This window comes from Petaurus breviceps, unplaced genomic scaffold (genome assembly GCF_028583685.1).
Source record: "Petaurus breviceps papuanus isolate PSGF00001 unplaced genomic scaffold, PetGlider_PUasm1.0 156, whole genome shotgun sequence".
Lineage (NCBI taxonomy): Eukaryota > Metazoa > Chordata > Mammalia > Diprotodontia > Petauridae > Petaurus > Petaurus breviceps.
The window spans coordinates 7,065,289-7,084,605 of NW_027185720.1; the positions used below are offsets into that span (position 1 = coordinate 7,065,289).

General features: G+C 50.9%; 3 protein-coding genes across 5 annotated transcripts in view; all 3 read left to right on the plus strand.

Moving 5' to 3' along the window:
* Nucleotides 1-9,856, plus strand: part of NFAM1 (NFAT activating protein with ITAM motif 1) — a 20,081-nt gene extending 10,225 nt beyond the window's left edge. The window contains exons 4-6 of one of the 3 annotated variants that reach the window (XM_069081968.1): nucleotides 659-760; nucleotides 6,226-6,312; nucleotides 8,296-9,856. In XM_069081968.1, coding sequence (XP_068938069.1) covers nucleotides 659-760; nucleotides 6,226-6,312; nucleotides 8,296-8,343 — 237 coding nt within the window. In that variant the 3' untranslated portion in view covers nucleotides 8,344-9,856. Of the gene's footprint in view, nucleotides 1-370; nucleotides 491-658; nucleotides 761-6,225; nucleotides 6,313-8,295 lie in introns of those variants that run through there. The other 2 variants (XM_069081967.1, XR_011167189.1) reach the window with 2 other exon arrangements.
* NAGA (alpha-N-acetylgalactosaminidase) overlaps nucleotides 1-19,317 on the plus strand; it is a 321,568-nt gene that overhangs the window by 63,817 nt on the left and 238,434 nt on the right. The gene's annotated exons all lie outside the window — the stretch shown is intronic.
* NDUFA6 (NADH:ubiquinone oxidoreductase subunit A6) overlaps nucleotides 1-19,317 on the plus strand; it is a 303,722-nt gene that overhangs the window by 63,817 nt on the left and 220,588 nt on the right. The window lies entirely within an intron of this gene.

The following is a 19,317-nucleotide window of genomic DNA, read 5'->3' on the forward strand; positions in this document are numbered from 1 at the left end:
AGGGGATGTCAGGGCTGGGAGGGGCCTGAGAACAGGGGATGTGAGGGTCCGGGCCTTATCCGTATCTGTCCCAGCTCCAACACAGAACTCTGACCATACATGGGATGTCCATAATAGATCCCCCTCCTTGCACTCCCCCAACATAACATTCCATTTCTGGTCCAGGCCTGTTTAGGCCTTCCCCTGTGCCTGGAATCCTGTCCTCCCTCATGCCCCCTCAGAATCCTGGTTAGGCTCCCTTCAAGTCTTAGCTCTGGGGCAGCTGACGTTGTGTTCTCTCAAGGCCGGTTCTGACTTGTCAGCCCCAGAGTGCCTTTGGGCGCGTTTTGCATTCATTTCTGGGTTTGCTGATTGGTTTTCCCAATGGGATGTCCCATCTTTGTCCTCGTAACCCCAGTACACAGCCACAGCTCAGTGCCTGCCCCCAGTAGATGCTGAATAAAGGCTTGAAGGAAGGAATGAGAAGGAAAGCAAGAGTGACTGGGTCTTGGTGGGTGTTCTGGCAGCTAAAGCTTTCTCTCCTGTGGGCCAGGGGTGCAGGGGCCACACAGAATGCCTGGCCACAGGGTCAGGTCCACCAGATTCTCTCAGGAAAAGTGGCCTTTGAGAAGTGGGGAGGCTCCCGGAACTTACTTGCCCTGTCCTTCTGTCCCCACAGAAACGGAGGAGGTCTGCCAAGAAGATCCCACGTCAGAAAGACCCAGGCCCAGCTGGGTGCTCAGCAGACCCCTGCCCTGATCGGGCAGGATCCATATACACTGTGAGTCAATCATTCTTGTTCTGGGCCTGACTCAACCTCCCTTCCGGAGGGCCCATTGGGGAATTTGTTCAACAGCCTTGAAACAGGAGGTCAGAGGACATGAGGGTGAGGCTTGTGGGAGGGTCAGTTAGGCACTCTGGAGCTGGTCATAGGAATCTGTTCTGTTCCTTCACACACCCATTGTAGGGTGCTATTACACAGCTATTAGTGAAGAGAAAGCAGGAAGGGGAAGGACCCCAGACTGGGAGACTGAGGAGCTTAGAACAGGGGATAGCAGAGGTGGGAAGGAGCTTGGAACAGGGAAAGCTAGAGCAGGGAGGGAACTTAGAATAGGCAAGGTCAGAACTGGGAGGGAGTTTAAAACAGTGAAAGTCAGAGGTAAGAGGGGCCTCAGAACAGGGGATGTCAGGGTTGGGAGGGAGCTTAGAATAGGGGATGTCAGAGCTAGGAGGGGCCTTGAGGATTGTGGGCTCCTTGGCATGAAACCCTGATCATTTCTCAAGCTCATTGAAGGTATACAATGTTCTCGTTTCATCAGACCCTTTGAAGCAGGCAGCATAAATGTTATCAGGCCCATTTTACAGGTAAGGAATCTAAAGCCTATACTGGTGCAGTGACCTGCCCAGGGTGACACAGTCACCATGTGGCAAAGCCAGTCTCCTGCTTCCAGCAGGTCAGAGGTGGGATTCAAACCCAGGCTCTCTGATAAGGTGTTCCTAGAGAGTGAATGAGTGAACCTGGGTGCTGTTTGTTTTGGCGACATGGGCAGGGTGTGTTTCTGGCTCAGTTTATATATCTGACCCTCAGAACTCTCTTACCCCTTGGTCCCAGTTCTAGAGCTGGTAGGGACCTCAGAGGTCACTTAGTCCCAGGCCCTCATTTTACAGAAAAGGAAACTGAGGCTCAGAGAAGTTCAATCATTTAGAATCTTGAGACAGCCAATAATCCCAAGGGGCCAACCCAAATTCAAGTCATTCTTCTCAGTCATTTAGGCTTGGCTTCAAAGCTAGCTTAGTTACTAGCTTAGTCACCCTGGGTAAGTCTCTGTCTTCTGTAAAATGAAGGAAATGATAGCAGGTACCTCCCAGGATTCTTCTGAAAATAAAAGGAGATATTGGTAAACTGCTTGGCCAAACTTAGACATCATTATTTAGCCTTATTGTTATTCCCCTCACTCACAATGGGCTTCTCTGAGGCCCCTCAAACTCACCCTCACAAAAGGGGGCATTGCTCAGCCCTGCAACTGAACTGATCACCTTCCCCTGATAATAAAACAGGAGAGGGGAGAGGCCCCCCATTGTCCTCCTCCCTAGATGTTGGCCTTGGGACACCTGGCCTTGGGATCAGTCCCTCTCCATGGTCCTGGAGAGTCTGATGCCTGAAGAAGACCACAGATTACCATGCCCATCAGTGCCCCAGGAGCTTCCTATCTCTGACATATTGAGAGCTCTGTTCAGTCATTTCCTGGGAGAGGAGAGACCAACACCCTGCATACCATCAACTCAACCCAGGCAGCTTGAAATTTTCTTCATAAAAATTCAGGTCAAAACCTGAATAAAAACTCAGGTCTCAGAGGTCGCTCCTGGTCCAACCTCTTCCCTCCAAGCTGTTAATTGGCCCCTTGTTCTTCAGACCATTAGCAGCTCATCAGGGCCCAGAGAGTAAGCTCTGGTTGCTACCACCCCCTCCCCAGAAAATCAGAATATGTAATAACCTTTAGGAGATAACCCTACCCCAGAGCTGAGAAAGGCAGGCAAGCCAGGGAGGGGCCAGAGCTTCATGGGCGTAGACTTAGGGCATCATAGGTTTAGAGTCAGAAGAGACCTCAGAGTCATCTTTAGGAAACTGAGGCCCAGAAAAGGGCTAAGGAAAAGGGTCTTGCTGTGTGACCAGTAGGAGAGTCAGGATTCAAGACCCCTCAGACTCCCAATACCTTGATGGCCGTCAGCCGTGTTCCCAAGGGGCTTTTAAGGCTTACACAACACATGGCATACAATTGCCCTGGGGGGCAGGTAGTGAGTTATTATTGCCTCATGTTACAGAGGGACAAACCAAGGCTCAGAAAGGGCACCTGGCTAGGGAAGAGGGCCAGCAGAATTCAAGCCCAGGTCCAGATGCTGCCCTTCATGGCTCCCTCGCTCTGCAGTTTATTGGAGGAAAGGCTGTCTCTTCCTCCCTCGAGCCTCATTCCCCTACTCAGCTGGAGATTCTAGCTCTCACATCCTCGGCTTCCTCTGTTGGGGGCAAACCTTAGCGCACAATAGAGACAAGAGTTAATTGTCTTTCCTGCTGCTGCCTCCTGCTCATAACCCTCTCAGCCCAGGTCGTCCTTTCCCCTGCGACCTTATGTATTGAGAGCCTCAGAGCTGATGCATCCTTCCCCACAATGCCCTGGATCGAAGGGCTGCTGACTGACATCATGGTGGTCTTCATCACACCCTTCTGAACTCAGACCCCAAGTCCCGTTCAGCAGGACTAGCCCCCTGCTCCTGCAGCTGTCTTCCCCCTCCTCTTCTTCCTCCTTCCTCCCCTTTTCTCCCTCCTCCTCCTCCTCCACAGATCCTGCCTGCGTGTTACCAGAGAAACCACCTCCTTGGCAACCCACTCTCTTCCATGTGACTGAGGTATGGGGAAAAGTCCCCATCTCCCCCTCAAACTCCTCCCAGAATGCTGGCTCCATTCACTCTATCCAGAATGGCATCAATGATCATGGCCAGAGACCACTGGGCTAGACGCTCTCCTCAGCTGCCCCTAGTTCTGGGGGCTGCAATACTAGGACGCCAAGTTCACAATGGTGGTGGAGGCAGCTTCTGCCAGTGGAGAAGTCACTGGAATTACAGTCAAGGACCTGACTTAGCGGCCCTGCCCACCACTGATTTGCTATATGACCTGGGGCTAGTTAAGTCCCTTCTCTGATCATGTTTCCTCTTCTGTAAAACAAAGGAGTTGGACAAAATGACCTCCCAGCTCCCTTCTGGCTCCAGTGAGCTGCCCGTGTCTGGGACCCCCACACCATCAAGCAAAATGTGCACATTGACGTGCCAAGCAGCATAGGAGGCTCTGACTTATTAGAGCTCCTTGGGGCACAAACTGAGGTACCTGGCTAGCCTGCCCAGGGGGCACTCAGCCACTAAAAATGGGTGGATCCTTCAGCTGGTGGTCTAGAATAATCCCAGTTCTGCCACCAGACACCAGAGTGGTGGACAGAGAGGGAGGCAAGGCTCTACTTATCAGTTATTGCCAGGATTACCATTGCTTTCTCTCAGTCGAGCAGGGACTACAGGGAGCCCAGAGGGCAATGGGAGACATGAAATGGGTGTTAATAGACTGCCAACCACAAGCCAAGCTGACATATCCATGAGAAGAAATAGCAGCAAAGTCTTTCAGGATATGGGACCAGAAAGGCAATTGGGTTGGTCACTTAGCAAGAGGGAGGAGTAAAAAATGGGGGAGATCTACGCTGTACTCTAGTCATCTCTACCTACCACTGATGGAGCCATTGTGGATGGTCACATAGGATGAGAGGGGTGGTGACTTGCATGAGTGGAGGGCTTGCCTCCAAGGAGGAGTCCTTGGGTCCAGCAAAGCATAGATTTATCATGATCATCAGGGCTGCTATTAGTTCATGGGATTCCATGACCAATAAATTCACTGAGTAAGGGCCAGCCTCTGGTGAGGGAGCTCTCTAAATTTAGCTGGGGCTGTCCTTGGAGAATATATAAACAATCCATAACCAGACCCTTACTCAGGCCTTTTTAAACTATTTCCATGTTCCCACTGTACTGGCATAGCCCTCAGGAAGCCAGGGTGCCCCCGAGACATGATGAAGTGTACCCAGAGTCAGAACTACCGTGTTTCCCCGATAATAAGACACTGTCTTATTAAATTTTTTGGAAAGAAAAACACCAGAGGGCTTATTTTCAGGGGAGCGTTTATGTTGTCCTGCCTCAGCTCTCCTCCGTGGCACTGCTCTCAATGGTGCCAGCAAGCAAATCACTGGGGAAGAACAGGATGACGCGCTCACTGCTGCAGCTCTGATTGGATGCAGCTTGGGGGGCAGCGGGCGTTTCACCCGGGGGGGGGGGGGACAGTGCATACAGAAGGTACCGTAATGTAGCGTGTAGTGCAAGGGATCACCTTCACTACAGTAGCAATCTCAATAGGGCTTATTTTCGGGGGAGGGCTTATTTTAGAGGAATCTTACACAGTAAGGGGAGGGCTTATTTTCGGGATAGGTCTTATTATCAGGGAAACGCGGTAGTTACACCCAGGCAAGCAGCATGGGACATATGCCTTCAAATCAACTTTTAAGGCCACATTCAGTCTGGGGGAGAGACAGGGATGCCAGTCCTTCTGGGCCGACCATAGGACACACAGCAAGCCTGTTCTGAAGTTGGTCTGCCAGGGGTGAAGACAGGTTAGGAGTGTGCCTAGGATGAGGCAGCTGGAAAGGAGGGAGATACCAATCAACTGCTTCTTATTTTAAATAATTGTGTTCATCAGTAATTATTAATTATCAGTAAATAATTTCTATGACACTGAAACAGCATAGGGGGCACCATAGTGCTTGGGCTTGGAGTCAGGAAGACTCCTCTTCCTGAGTTCAAATCTGACCACTTACTAGCTCTGTGACCCTGGGTCAGTCACTTAACCCCGTTTGTCTCAGTTTAGTTATCTGTAGAATATGCTGAAGAAGGCAATGGCAAGCCACTCAAGCGTCTTTGCCAAGAAAACCCCAAATGGAGTCACAAAGAATCGACTGAAAGACGAAACAGCATTAGTGTCATCAGAGCCCTCTTAATTTAGCACCATGGGGCAAAGCCCCAGTTGCCCCACCCTGGTTATGTCTCTGGGAATCAGCACCCTCCAGCTTGCATATATTCTCCCATCTAAAAGTCTGCTCCAAGTTCAAGGTACTTTGTGGGTCTACTAGGAAATTTTTTTTTCTACTAGCATACTAAGAAAAGTAGCCATGGGACATTTCTCCTACAGATGTCCTCACCATCCCAGGGAAGAATGGCTGGGAGGAGGGGCCTGCTCTGAGGTCCTAGGGGACAGTACTTGCCTAGCATCTCAAAATTGTAAAGCATCCAAGGCAGGATTTGAACCCAGGCTTCCTGACAGCATATTCCCTCTGGGCCTCAATTTCCTTCCCTGTTGAAACAGAGAGTAGGGTAGATGACGTCTAAAGTCTCTTCCAGGTTGAAATCCTATGGTTCTATAAGTGTTAGCTGCCAGTGAAGAGTGGATTGAAGTGGTGAGAAGACCTGGGTGGGATCTTCTGGTCGCACCCTTGGCCTGAAACTAAGGCTGCCCCCTAGGAATGCCGTGCATCACTCCATTCCTGCCTGAGCCCAGCGAAGGATCAGCCCACCCTGAGCCACTGAGCCTGACCGGACATATGGCTTCAGAGGAAAGCCTTTAGCTCCATTCCTCCCCTTCCCTTGCCTTTGTCTCCCCTGCAGGCTCTTCAGCACCACCAGCCTGAGGTCTACGACTGTCTTCAAAGTGATGTCAGCATCTTTCCCTGTGAGCAGAGCCCACCAAACCAGGTACCATCTTCGTATGAAGCTGTGGCTGTGGCCAGAGCTGGGGTATGACCCTGAGGAGGGCACCAGCCTTTACTGTGCCCCTCCCCCAGGGCACCCAAAGGAAGAGCCTGGCTAGGCTGCTGGACTGGGCCTGGAGTCAGGGGGGCCCAAGTTCAGATCTGACCTCAGACACTTACTGGCTGCTCGAACCTCTGCCTCAGTCTCTTCACCTGTAAAATGGGGCTAATAACAGCACCTAGGGGTATTGGGAGGATGTCAAGCAGTAGGAACAGTCCCTGGTGGTTCCCTTTCCCTCCCCCTCATCATTTAAATGCCTGTGGCTGTTAGTTACCTCCTCGGACCAGACCCGGCCTCTGGGAGGCAGGCAGGACCTCATTTGGAAGATGGGGTGATAAGAGAAACACGGCCTCTCCCACTCAGGTGTGATGAGGCCCAGGTGAGAGCTCTTCCTCAGGCTGCCCTGCATGAGGATGGCCTTGATTCCCAGGCACTGGGACCAGACAGCTCCGGCTGCACCAGGGCCCAGACAATTGGAGCAAATCTGATTCAAGCTGCAGCTCCAGCCACACTACAAAGCTCAGCCCCCGGCACTTTCATTCGCATCTTCTGTAGCAATTCCTAATTAGCTCTCAAAAGAGTCCCCTCTTGGAAAGGACTATTTCTCCATTTCTAGGACTCGGAATGTCAGGGCTGGGAGGGGCCTTAGGATAGGGGAGGTCAGAGCTGGGAGGGAGCTTAGGATAGGGGAGGTCAGAGCTGGGAGGGAGCTTAGAACAGGGAATGGCAGAGCTGGGAGAGAGCTTGATATAGTAGAAAGGCCCCTGGCTCTGGAGTCAGAGAACCTGGGTTCAAATCTTATCTCTGCCACTTAGTACCTCGGTGACTTTGAGCACGTCCTTCCATCTCCCTGAGCCTGTTTCCCCCTTTGTCCAATGAGGGGGCTGGCCTCTGAGGTCTGCCATCTGTGATCTATGAACGCTGGCCATCTGAATGGAGAGGGCCCTGTCTAGGTCTATTCTCCAGCTGGGGAGAGGGGCCCCCAGCCAGAGTCAGCGAAGGCCAGAGCTAGGGTTTAAATCTAGGTCTCTGCACTCTCAAAGCAGGACTGGACCAGTACCATGCAGATTCTAGACTATAAGATGGGAGGGCAGAGACAAGGTCTTACCAAAGTGGTGCCTTCCTGCTTTTTCACTCAGCAGGAGCAGGTGCTGAGTAAAAATTTGTTGAGTGAATGAATGACTATTTGAAAACAACAGTAATTCACCATTTATTCAATGCCTACTCTATACTGGGGTTCAAAGACAATACAGACCCTGCCCTCCAGGAGCTTCCAGGACAGATGGGGAGAAAATGATGGGCACAAATCCATACAGTGAGCGGTAGGAAAGGGATCAGAGTCAGGACCAGGGACGATGCCATCTCCTCCATAAGACGGAGGCCTTCAAAAGGAGGGTCAGTTCAGAAATAAAGTGCGTTTCAGTTTGGGACACTGGATCACCCCAGCGTAGATGTCTAGCACAGTTGAAAATTGTCTGGAGTTAAAACCCTAATTCCATTGGGCCTGGAGTCAGGAAGACCTGAGTTCAAATCTGGCCTTGGACTGCCTCTGTTGGCCTCAGTCTCCTCATCCATAAAATGGGGAGAATAATAGCACCTACCTTCCAGGATTGTTTGAAACCATAGTTGCACTGCTCTTAGCATAGTACCCTAACACAATGTTAACACTGAGGTTATACCCATTTTACAGATGAGGACGCTGAGGCCCCAGAAAGATCTTATCACTTGCCCATGGTGTCACTCAACTCCAAGGCTGGCAGTTTCTCCCCTAAGCCCCTTCAGTGACTTGTAGGCCCCCCCCCACTACTGTCTGCTCTAATTTCAAAACCTCCCAGAATTACTTCTTAAGAGGGCTCCTAAAGTAATTCCATTTGGCAAATTAATATTTCTCTTGCTTTCTGTCATTGTTGCTTATTGAAAAAACAGCACCACGCGGAAGGAGAAGAGTTTAATACCATCTATGAGAATTTCTAGGGAAGGTCTCGTGGAGGGTTCCTCCCCCACTTCCCCATATCAGTGCCCGGGGACTCTGCTGCCGCTGCTGCTGCTATATTAAGGATGGAATGGGAGCTGAGCTCTGTCCATGCATCCTGGCGTTCCCTCTGAAGACCTGAGAGGGTGGATCGTCCTTGCCCTCACTCTTCTTTCCTCTTCTCTGCTTCCCCAGCCCACTGAGGAATGCCATGCCTTCTCCGACTCTGAGCTACGGAGGCATCGACATGGGCAGCCTCTTACCATCTCCTGATACTGCTTCCTACACGCTGCATTCTCTCCTCCCCCACCTCCTACCGAGGACTCAGAATTCTCTGTTACTGTGTGGCCATGACTAACTCACCTAAGCTCTCTGATTCTGAGCTTCCCCAACTGCAGAGGAGGGAAGTGCCTCTCTTGGGGGCTTTGTTTTAAGAGGCAGCCTCGGGGAATGGTTAATGTGCTGAGCCCCGAGTACTGAACACCTGTGCATCTGACGCCTGCCGTGTGACCACGGACAGGTCACTCGATTTCTCTAAGCCTCACCTGTAAAAAGAGGAGTTTGGACCAGCCAGCATCCGGGGTCTCTTTTGGCCCTACATCTATTATCCTATGACCAAAGAAGATAATGAATGCAAAAATACCTTATAAACATAGAAGGCGTTATTAATAATGCTATTAATCCATTTGTCTAGAATCACAAAGAGCTGAATCATCTTGTTGGTAAAAGGGTTATAAATTCCATTTTATGGCCATTTCCATCACAAATTACATTTTATTTTTTTCCTTGGGAACCACAATGTTGCACAAAACAGTGTCATGTGAGGAGTTTCCAAGCAGTTGCAGGTTTTGAAAAGTGTTGGGGAAAATCTTCTTCAGGACAGGACACTCGGCTTGGAAGACACATGAGCTGGGAGCTAAGAGTAGTTAGCTAAGAACAAATGGGAAGAAAAGTTCTGCTGTGTCCTGAGTGCCTCAGAAGAGTCAGGAAGACCTGAATTCAAATCCAACCTCAGACACTCACTACCTCTGTGACCCTGGGCAAGTCATCTCACCTTATTCACCTCAGTTTCCTCATCTGTAAAATGAACTGGAGAAGGAAATGGCAAACCACCCCAGCATCTTTGCCAAGAAAACTCCAAATGGGGTCACCGAGAGTCAGACACAGCTGAAAATGCCTGAACATCAATAACTTGACTGCCAGCATTCCCACTGAGCCTAGGTGTGAGTGACAGCCTGTGGTGCATTGATCAGTGCTGAGCAGCGCTGATGAGTCTACCGTTCAATACTGGGTTTAGTTCCCTGGAGTGACAGTGAGTTTCCATAGCACTCCTTGGTGAGTGACTGAGTTGGTGACATAGTATGATTAATCAGCACCGAGATTAGTGCTCCCTGGGAGACAAATGTGGGGGCAACAGAAATTTGGAAATGGGTGCCAAAAGCATTTACTATCTGATTTAATTCCCTGTTATTGCCAAGTTATTCTGTTCCATTAAATACCTTTGCTTTAAATTCATTTCTGTCTGGTCTGGTCTTCCAGAAGAAGCACCAGTGGGGGCTCATGAACATGAATTTGAATCAGTGGTTACCCCAACAGGACCGTGGTCCTAAGTGTAGCTGAGAAGAGGCTATCCTCAGGGGACCTTGTGGTTACATGATTACCACCCCTTTATTGTGTTATCTCACTGTACTGTTGCAATCTCCAATCTCCCACTGATAACGCCACTTCTCTCTAATGATGCCTCAGAAGATTTTGTGGAGAGAAGGTTCGTGCTTTAGATAGATACAGGATTAGGAGACCTCTGAGGACCCTTCCAACTCTGTTTTCTGATCTCCCTTCTTAAGGCTCTGTTGGAGGCTGGCTAGGGGTAAACTTCCCATTAATCAAACCAAAAATCCTTTCTCTCTACTTTAATATCCTTCCCCAATAAACTCTGGAGTTTCCCACTCTTCTCCTCCCACCTCCATCGTCCCGTCTGCTCCCTCTCCTCAGTCATACCTGCCCCAAGGTCCTTTCATCCACTTGTCCCACACATATCACCAAGAGCCATCTCCTGCCCGTCACAAATCTCTTCTACTGCGTATTTCTACCAAAGTGGGTGCCCATCTGGCGGGGAATGACTGGACAAGCTGGGACATCTCACTAGGATAAAATATGATTATGGAATATGGGATGATGGGTACAAGGAATCCTGAAAAACCCTTGGGAGGACGTGTTTGAACAGATCTGCAGCAAAGCAGCAAGAACTAGCGGAGGAACTCATGCAATATCCACCACCATGCAAAAGAAAACAATTCTAACAGGTAACAGAATTCAAAATGATGCCGTGACCAGTCTCGGCCCCAGAGGGCTGATGATGAAACACACCTCCTTCCTCTTGGTAGAGGGGTGGTGGTCTGCAGGAGCATAATGAGGCATACATGCCTGCCATGGTCGACTTGTTGATGCATTTTACCTGAACGTGATTACCTCTTAGGTGCAGAGGTTACCTGGGTGGTGGATAGAATATAAATAAAAGCATGTATCACTTCAGGATAGAGTTATAGGTGAGGTCAGAGAAAGAGTGCTAGGTTTGCCGCAGTAGGAGCTGGGTTCTAATCTTGCCTTTTCAAATGATTAAATGCGGGACCTTAGGCAAGTAATTTCTTGTGTCTGGGCCTCTACAAAATGAGAGAGTTGGGGCCAGGGGACCTCTCAGGTCCCTCTCAGACCCCAATCCTAAGATCCTAAGTGAATCTCACCAAAGAAACCCTGCAGCATGCAGGGCTTGAGGCCCAGAGATGGGCAGTGACTTGTTCCAGGTTGCACAGCAGGTTAGTGCCCTGGTCCAGAGAGAGGAGTCGTAGTAGAGGGGATAGCCTCCTGGACTTTTCAGTCAGAGGAAGGACCTCCTGGTTTCAATCTTATCTCCACTGCTTACTACCTCTGTGACCTTCTCTGGGTCTCAGTTTCCTCATCTGCCAGATGGGGGAGGTCTTGATGACCTCTGAGATTTCATATGGCTATAAATCTATGCTCCTAAGTGACTTAACCTGGATGGGCCTCAGTTTCCTCCTCTGTAAAGTCAGAGGCCCCTGAGAGCCACCCTTCAGCCACAGATCAATGACCTTGAGATAGATATATAATAACCTCTGGCCTCAGTGCTCAGTTCTAAATCTTGGATTCTATGAACCCAGTTTCCTGGCCTGGCCCATGTTCAGTCACTGCAGTCACTGGGACCTGCCCCCTGAGCTTGAGTGGGTCTGGAGGTGGAAGGGGGCAGTGGATCAGAGCTGTCAGGTCCTGGGGGATGTAGGAGAAAGCACTTGGGCCCAGTTGACAATGGCCAGAATGCCCCCTCAGGCCACCAGGTGGAGCCCTGGGGCCTTGGTCATGGCCTCCTGGCCTGGCTCCAAGGCAGGGGCCCAGGAGCTGAACTCCTCACCCCTGACGTCCCACCAGGAACAGCTTCCTCTCCATTCCAGTCTAACAAACATCTAAGAGTCATATTAAGATCAAAAGGTTTAGGGCTGAAAAGGGACCTTGGGTATGATCCAAGCCAACCCCCTGAACCTGGGTTCAAATCCTCCCCCTGCCTTTTAATGAATGCTAGGTGACCCCTGAGCAAGCCCCTGAACCCCTCTGAGCCCCAGAAAGGCCTGTGCAATGGGAAAGCTTGGACCCTGAGGTCCCTTCCATGGGACTGATGATCCCCAGAACCCAAAGCCAGTGGTCCTTGCACTGGGAGATTGGGAGGGAAAGGGTGGTTCTTTGGGGAACAGAGGGAAAAACCAGGGTCCTGAGTGCAGAGGCAGGTGGGGGGAGAAGGGAAGGCTGGGGGCCTCCTGGCCTCTCTCCTGGCCAAGTCCCCCAGTCAGGATGAATATTGAGCTGGAAGAAGCACGAGCCACCATCCTCTGGTGGGACCCAAGAGAGGGGAGGTGAGTGGGCCTAGGACTCACCCAGGTGAGCAGACTCAGTTCCTCTGATTCCAACCATCATCCCTGTTTTGTGAATGGGTAGGGAAGGCACTTGGAGCTTGGTGGCTAGCTTCAGAGTGGCCTTTCCTGGCTCCAGAGCTTCCTGAGCTTCCAGGCACCAGGCTGGGTTTCCAGCTCTGCCTTAGGGCTCCTTTCAGAGCCTCAGTTTCTTCTCTGTTCAATGAGGGGGTTGGCCCTACACCGCCAAGCCCTGGGAGCTGCTTCCCACATGCTGCAAACCCATCTAATTTTAGGGAGTTGTCTCACACAAAGGCCCAGCATGGTGCCAGGGCTCTCCCTTCTCACCCAGGCATTGTGTCAGGGGAAGGGTGGAGGCCAAGGGTCTGGAGGGTGGTGAGATGAGGGGTGGGTTCATTGGTGGTGGCAGCAGGGGAGGCAGCCTGCACGTGAAGAGGAAACCCGGCAGAGGCTGGTGGGCTGGGGAGAGTAAGGTCCCAGCTGGGAGGGAAAGAGCATCTTGGCGGGAAGCTGTCAGTCACCCTGACAAGTTTTTGATTTAGCTCGAATCTGCCCAGATCAATAGGACGGAGCTTGGCTTAGGGGGGAGTGGCTGCTGGGATCAGCTCCCAAGTTCTCAGCTCACTGTTACTGCTGCCATCACTAACGGTGTGTCAATGGTTGGGGAGACAGTGACCAGGATGTGGTGTCTCCAGAGCGGAAAAGCCCTTCCCCTTCAGCCACTCAGCTGAGAGGCCTCTCCACACTTGGCTGGTTCTTGCAGTCAGACGCTGACCTGAAAATTTCCCAGCTTTTCCAGGGCCTTACAGAGCTTGCAGGCCCTGGCAAAGCCTTGGAGGACCCTCTGCCACACCACGGTGTTCTAGACAACTCGGCATGTTGCCTAGGAAGGTGTCTGCCTGTGCTGGTGGAAGGACATTCCCCCCTCCAGGAAAGGTCCGGGCCCCACTCCTGTTAGGATTCCATTCTAAAACATCCTTAGCTGGTCCTAACACACCATGCCACCTTTCTGACAGTCTTGCAAGGTGGGCAGGGAGAGACACTGTGCCCATTTGGCAGATGTTTCAGAAAATCCAAGATATTTACCCCAGGTGGCACAGATGGCAGGGCTGGGCACTAGACCTGAAGCTTTCAAAGTCCATGTGGGGTATTCATTCCATGGCACCAAGTTGCCTTGAGAAAAGGTGATGGGCCAAAGCTAAGGAATCCTGAGAGTACTCAGTCATCAGGAGCACTTATTAGGCATCTGCTGTATACAGTAACCAGGGCCAGGGGCCTGGAGTGGTGAAGGCACCAAGTGGTCATGAAGAGAACAGTCACTAACATCCCTTTGTTCTAAGGCCCTCCTAGTTCTGCCATCCCCTGTTCTAAGCTTTCTCCCAGATCTGCCATCCCCTGTTCTAAGCTTTCTCTCAGCTCTGCCATCCCCTGTTCTAAGCTTTCTCCCAGCTCTGCCATCCCGTTCTAAGCTTTCTCCCAGCTCTGCCATCTCCTGTTCTAGGGCCCTTTCCAGTCCTGTTAGGGAATACAAATAGTCCTCATTCTATATAAACTCAGTCCAGCTGTTCACAGAATTGCTAACAAGGCATTACTTCATTTTACAGAATTTAAAATGTCAAACTTCCCACCTCAAATCCCTAGAGCATCAAAGGGGATGCTCAGAGACGGACGAGTCAGAGGGAAAGTGACCTGGCGGGAGCTCATTCATCCCCTTGGATGCTTCCCTGGTGAACGTCAATGCCCACCACAAGCCAGGGCTGGCCACCACATACTTACTGTGCTCAGTAATGGCCGAGGGCTATGGGCAGCACAAGGCAGAATTACTGAATGAAAGGGCTGGGAGGGGGCTGAGAACAGGGGATGTCAGAGCTAGAAGGGGCCTGAGAACAGGGGATGTCAGGGCTGGGAGGGGCCTGAGAACAGGGGATGTCAGAGCTGGGAGAGAGCTGAGAACAGGGGATGTCAGGGCTGGGAGGGGGCTTAGATCACAGAGTCAGAGGCAAAGGGACCTTAGGACATGTATTGTTCAAGCCAGAAAGGACTTTCAAACACATCAGGAACACCAGGGCTGCAATCCTACCTCTGACCATATCTTGGTGACCATTGGCTAGTCAAACTCCTGGGCCTCAGTTTCTTCCTGTCTAAATGAGGGGCTCTGCCGCCCCTTCTAGCTCAAGGTCAGTGACCCCAAGTTACCCCCCTTCTCCAGGCCTCAGTGTCCTCTGTCGGACTGAAGGAGTCTAAGGATCATGCCTCTGTCCTTGGGCTGAGGGCTCAGGACAAGCTCTTTGCATGCCTTGGCATCCCCTGGAAGGTGCCTCACGCTTGACCCATGAGGAATGCTTGCTTTGTTTGAGGGGTCCCACTTTTTATAAGTGGAGAGCTCCCCATGCTTCCAAAGCCCAGGTAGGAGTGGGGCGGGGGGGGTTCCCATGATTCCCAGCAGGTTCCTGGCAGCAGCCAGTCCCCAGGGCTGGGTGGGTTTCTAGGTCATTACCTACTTGACAGAGAAGGCTTGCCAGTAAGAGCTGAAGGGCTGGGCTGGCTGCCAGGGGACATCAGTCAACTGGGCAGGAGACATACTGACACTGGGGCAGGGGGAGGCATCTCTGAGGTGCTCCAGGGTCCAAGCCCCTCAGGGACAGAAGAGGAAACTGAGGCCCACACTGGGGACAGAAGCAGAGGAGCTGGGCTCCGAAGCCAAGCCCTCTGACTCCCAAGTCCCTCTCTTTTCCTCTCACCAGGCAGGTCCTCCGTGTGTAAATGGGAACACACCTATTTTTCTACCCCAAAGTTAAAATCTCTAACATGGTGAATGCAGTGGCCTACAAAATGGGGGCCATTAGGATCCCAGTGGGTTGTGACATCAGCCCATTACCCAAAGGCATCATCACTGGGAGGGTGGAAAGATGGGCTGCATGCCACCTTCCATTGCCAGTTTAGGGTCTTATCTCCAAAACAGGCCCTTGTTCCCTTTACTCATAAGCCCCCAACACGTCCCCAGTCCAACCCCTTCCCCCAGAAAGCCCCCTCTTTGTCCAAGCTCCTAACCTCTCCCCTTCTGCCCTGACCTTGGCCCCTTCAGGGGAGGAGGGGGAAGGGTTTGCCATCTAATTATAACATCCCCAGCAGCTGTGAGGCAAAATTCCTTCATCCCTCCTGCCCCCGATGTCCTTGGGGCTGAGGCAGCACCCTTCAGCTGACTCTGTTCCCTCCGGTAAAAGTTCTGCTCTCTTAGGCAGGGGCCAGTCCTTTGGAGCCCTGGCCCCTCCCCTTTTCAATTGCAGTGGGTAACACGGGTGGGCTCTGAGTGTCATCATAGCCATCATTAGTTATTCCCCCTTCTCCCCCAATGCACCTCTCTTCAACCATCCCCATTTCTGTCCATTTTCCCAGTCTGACCTGGCCCCTCGACCTGGGGCCATCTTGGACTCCTCCCTCCCCCTCCCCCCACATAAACAAGATGGTGCCAAGTTGTGGGCTGTTGGGAAAGAGGTGAATGGACATGGACGTGCACTGTCCCAGGTCAAGCTCTGGCCAGTCAGAGGACCTCGGTTCGAATCTCTGCCTCTCACTTGGGCAAGTCACTTCCCTTCTATGGGGATCACATCTATAAAATGAGGAGTTAGGACCAAATGATCCCCAGCATCCCATGAGCCTGGCCAACACCACCTCCACAGCTCTTCCAGATCTTCCTCTTTCTCCCCATTCCCATGGCCAGACCTTGCCCCTGGAACTCCAGTCTCCCCTCGTTCTACTTTGCACTCCACACCCCACCACAGGATCTTCCAGAAGCACAAGCCTAACCATGTCACTCCCCTGCTCCATGAACACCAGTGGCTTCCAACTGATTCTAGGTTGAACTCTTGCTTCACCTTCACCTTAACCCCTTAAACATTTCTATTTCTGTGTAAGTTTTACAACATTCATATTTATTAGCAGAGTAGTGTTAGTATGGTAATTATTCTATATTGTTATGCAGAATTATATCACACATATTAAATTGGTATAGAGTATATAATATAATATCATAGTGTGTAATATAGTACAGTATGGGTGTTCAGTTGTTTTCAGTCATGTCTGAGTCTCTGTGACCCCATCTGCGGTTTTCTTCGCAGAAGTACTGGAGTGATTTGCTATTTCCTTCTCTGGCTCATTTTTACAGATGAGGAAGCTGAAGCAAACAGAGTGAAGTGACTTTCCCTGGGTCACACAGCTAGTACGAGGCCAGCTCTGAACTCAGGTCTTCCTGATTCTATCCACAAGGCCCTCTATTTGCCTGTAGTATAGCGGACTCTGTACATATATTGTGGGTGCGTGCTTAAAGTTTTTTTACTAACAGGGTTTTGTGACCAAAAAAGTTTGACAGAGTAGGTGGGAAGCCAGGACAGACTGGGCTCAAGCCTGGCCTCTGACACCAGATGCATGACCCTGGTGAAGTCATTTAACTTTTTAGTGCCATCAAAACTGGGCCCAAAAGAGGTTAGGTCCAAGAATTTTGAGTTGAAAGAGAGTCCAGAGAGCCTTAAATGTCACCCTATCATTTTAGAGAAGAAGAAACAGACCCAGAGGAATTAAGTGATGTATACAAGACCACCCAAGGACTTAAGTTGGAGGATTGGAATTCTCACCCAGGTCCCCTGGTCTCCAACTCTTGGGCTGTGCTGCTAATTAATTCCTCTTCCTCCTCCTTTCCATCTCCAAGACTTGACTCCCATCCCACTTCCTCCCCTCTGCCTGGGGGAAGGGAGCAGTCTCCCCTCGATCCTGGAGCCTTTTCTCCCTGAATGTTTGGTCCAGTTTCGGGTAACTTGGGAGGCTTCCTCTCCGTGCAAAGGCTGTTTTTTGTCCCTGCATTTTTCCCATCTTAAAATACTAGATGAACACCAGCCCTCACCATCATATTTATGTCTACCACAAGACAACCAAGCTCGAGACGGGAAGGAATGGGGGCTGTCTTCTCCAGCCCTCCCAGTGTCTGACGCAGGTGATACTCCATAAACACGTTCTCTTCCTCCTCCTCTTCCCTCTTTTTCCTCTCTTCCTTTTTCCTTCCCTCCTTTTCTCCTCCTTCTCACTCTCTTCTTCTTCCCTGTGTAACTCAAAGAAGCAAAATCACAGAATTTGGAAGTCAGGAGGGAGGTGAGAGTCCTCTCCACCAGCTGAACACAGAAGGAATGCCCAGCGAGTGGGTGGCAGCCTTGGACTGGGGTCCAAGCAGGACTTGGGGGTCCACGGGCTTCAAGAAAACCCAGCAGATAGAGACTGAAGATTAGAGATCAAGGGGGAGATCTCTGCTAGGGAAGGTGAGAGGGGCTGTTGCAGAGTACTTGCAAGGGATGGCTTTGGATAAATTGGCTTATTTCTCTGGTTCTCAGCTTTCCAATCTGTAAAATGGAGATACTGGAATCTCAGAATTCCAGAGCTGGATGGGCCCTTTATGGCCTTGGAGATGACACTCAGCTCCCAGAAGGAATGCTTGTGATGATGGACCTGACAAGTGATGGCCCAGCTTGGATGTGAAGGCTTCAAAGAATGGGAGAGGCCCCACCCCTTGGATTAGTCCATTCCACACTGGGATGGCTTGAATTAGGAATGAGTTGTTCCTGAGGTCAAGCCTCAGTAGTCACTGGTCCCAATTCTTGGTCACTTGGGACCAAGCAGAGTCCCTCTTTGCCATGACACTCCATCCAATATTTGAACACAGCGTTGGGTCCCTCTCTTCTTTCCCTTCCCTTCCCACCCACTCTTTACTCCAGGAGGTAGACAATGGTTGTAGTTACCATGAGCACTTCCAGAAAAGAGAAGATGCCAAATCCCTTCTCCAGCTGAAGAACAATGACTGGGCAATACAGGCTTGCCTCAATTTCCGGAATCATGGCGCAAAGTTGTGGATAGATGGCATTTTTGGAAATGAAATCCTATTCTAAAGTTGTTGGACAATTTGAGCCCACAGTAAATGCATCCTTTATACGAATTGCTGAATCACCTTTTTAGCACGTTTGTGTGCCTGGATTTCCACAGTACCGCTTTGTTAGAAGAAAGGTCCAGCCCCACAGCGTGAAGCTGTTCAGCTATTTCTGGGCATAGCAGCCTTGGATCCAAAAGTGAGAACTGAGGGCATCCCTTTAAACTGCAGAAGGGAGTTTTCTCTGAGGAAAATGAGATTACAGCTGGAATTTGTCAGAGAAGCTCCAGTGAGAGAGTACCTGAAGCCAAGCACAAGGTGCCAGGAGATCCTCTCAGATGCTCTAAGGACCAAAGGCTGAGCCATGGCCCTGCTGGAAGGCAAACACTGGGAGGATCAGGGTGCTTCCCCAAGCTCCATGACACAGTCACCAGCCATATGGTCATGGCAGCGCTTTGAGAAATCACTCTGGCTGTTTGTGAGTGGGATAGATGGGAGTAGGGAGACACTCAAATCAGGGAAACCAATCAGATGGCTGTGGCAATGATGAAGGTGACAGGTGATGAGGGATTGGACTCGGGTGGCGGCTCAGAGCAGAGAGGAGGGCTTGGAGGCAACAGACGTTGTCGAGAACGTAGAAATGGCAAGATGCCATGGCTGACTGGAGCTGTGGGGTGAGGGCGAAGGAGGAGTCCAGTGTAACACCGCAGCTATGGACCCGAGATATTAGGAGAGGGACAGGGCCTTTGGAAAGAGGGAAGTCTGGAAGAGAGGAAGAGAATGAAGCCAGTCTGGGACATGGTGAGATGTCTCTGGGATATCCAGTTTGATATGGCCGATAGGCAGTTGGTGATAAAGGATAAAGCCTAGGGGAGAGATGGGAGATTTGAAATAGGACACTGAAGTCTACAGCTCATTTACATAGAGATGATCATTAAAAGAGAAGGCTGGGAGGGAGATGGGGAGAGGAGAGAGAAGGAGAAAGAGAGACAGAGACAGACAAAGAGAGAGGGAGAGAGAGAGAGGGAGAGAAAGAGGAGAGAGGGAGAGAAAGAGGAGAGAGAGAGGAGAGAGGGGGAGAGGGAGAGAGAGAGAGAGACAGAGAGACAGAGAGAGAGAGAGACAGAGAG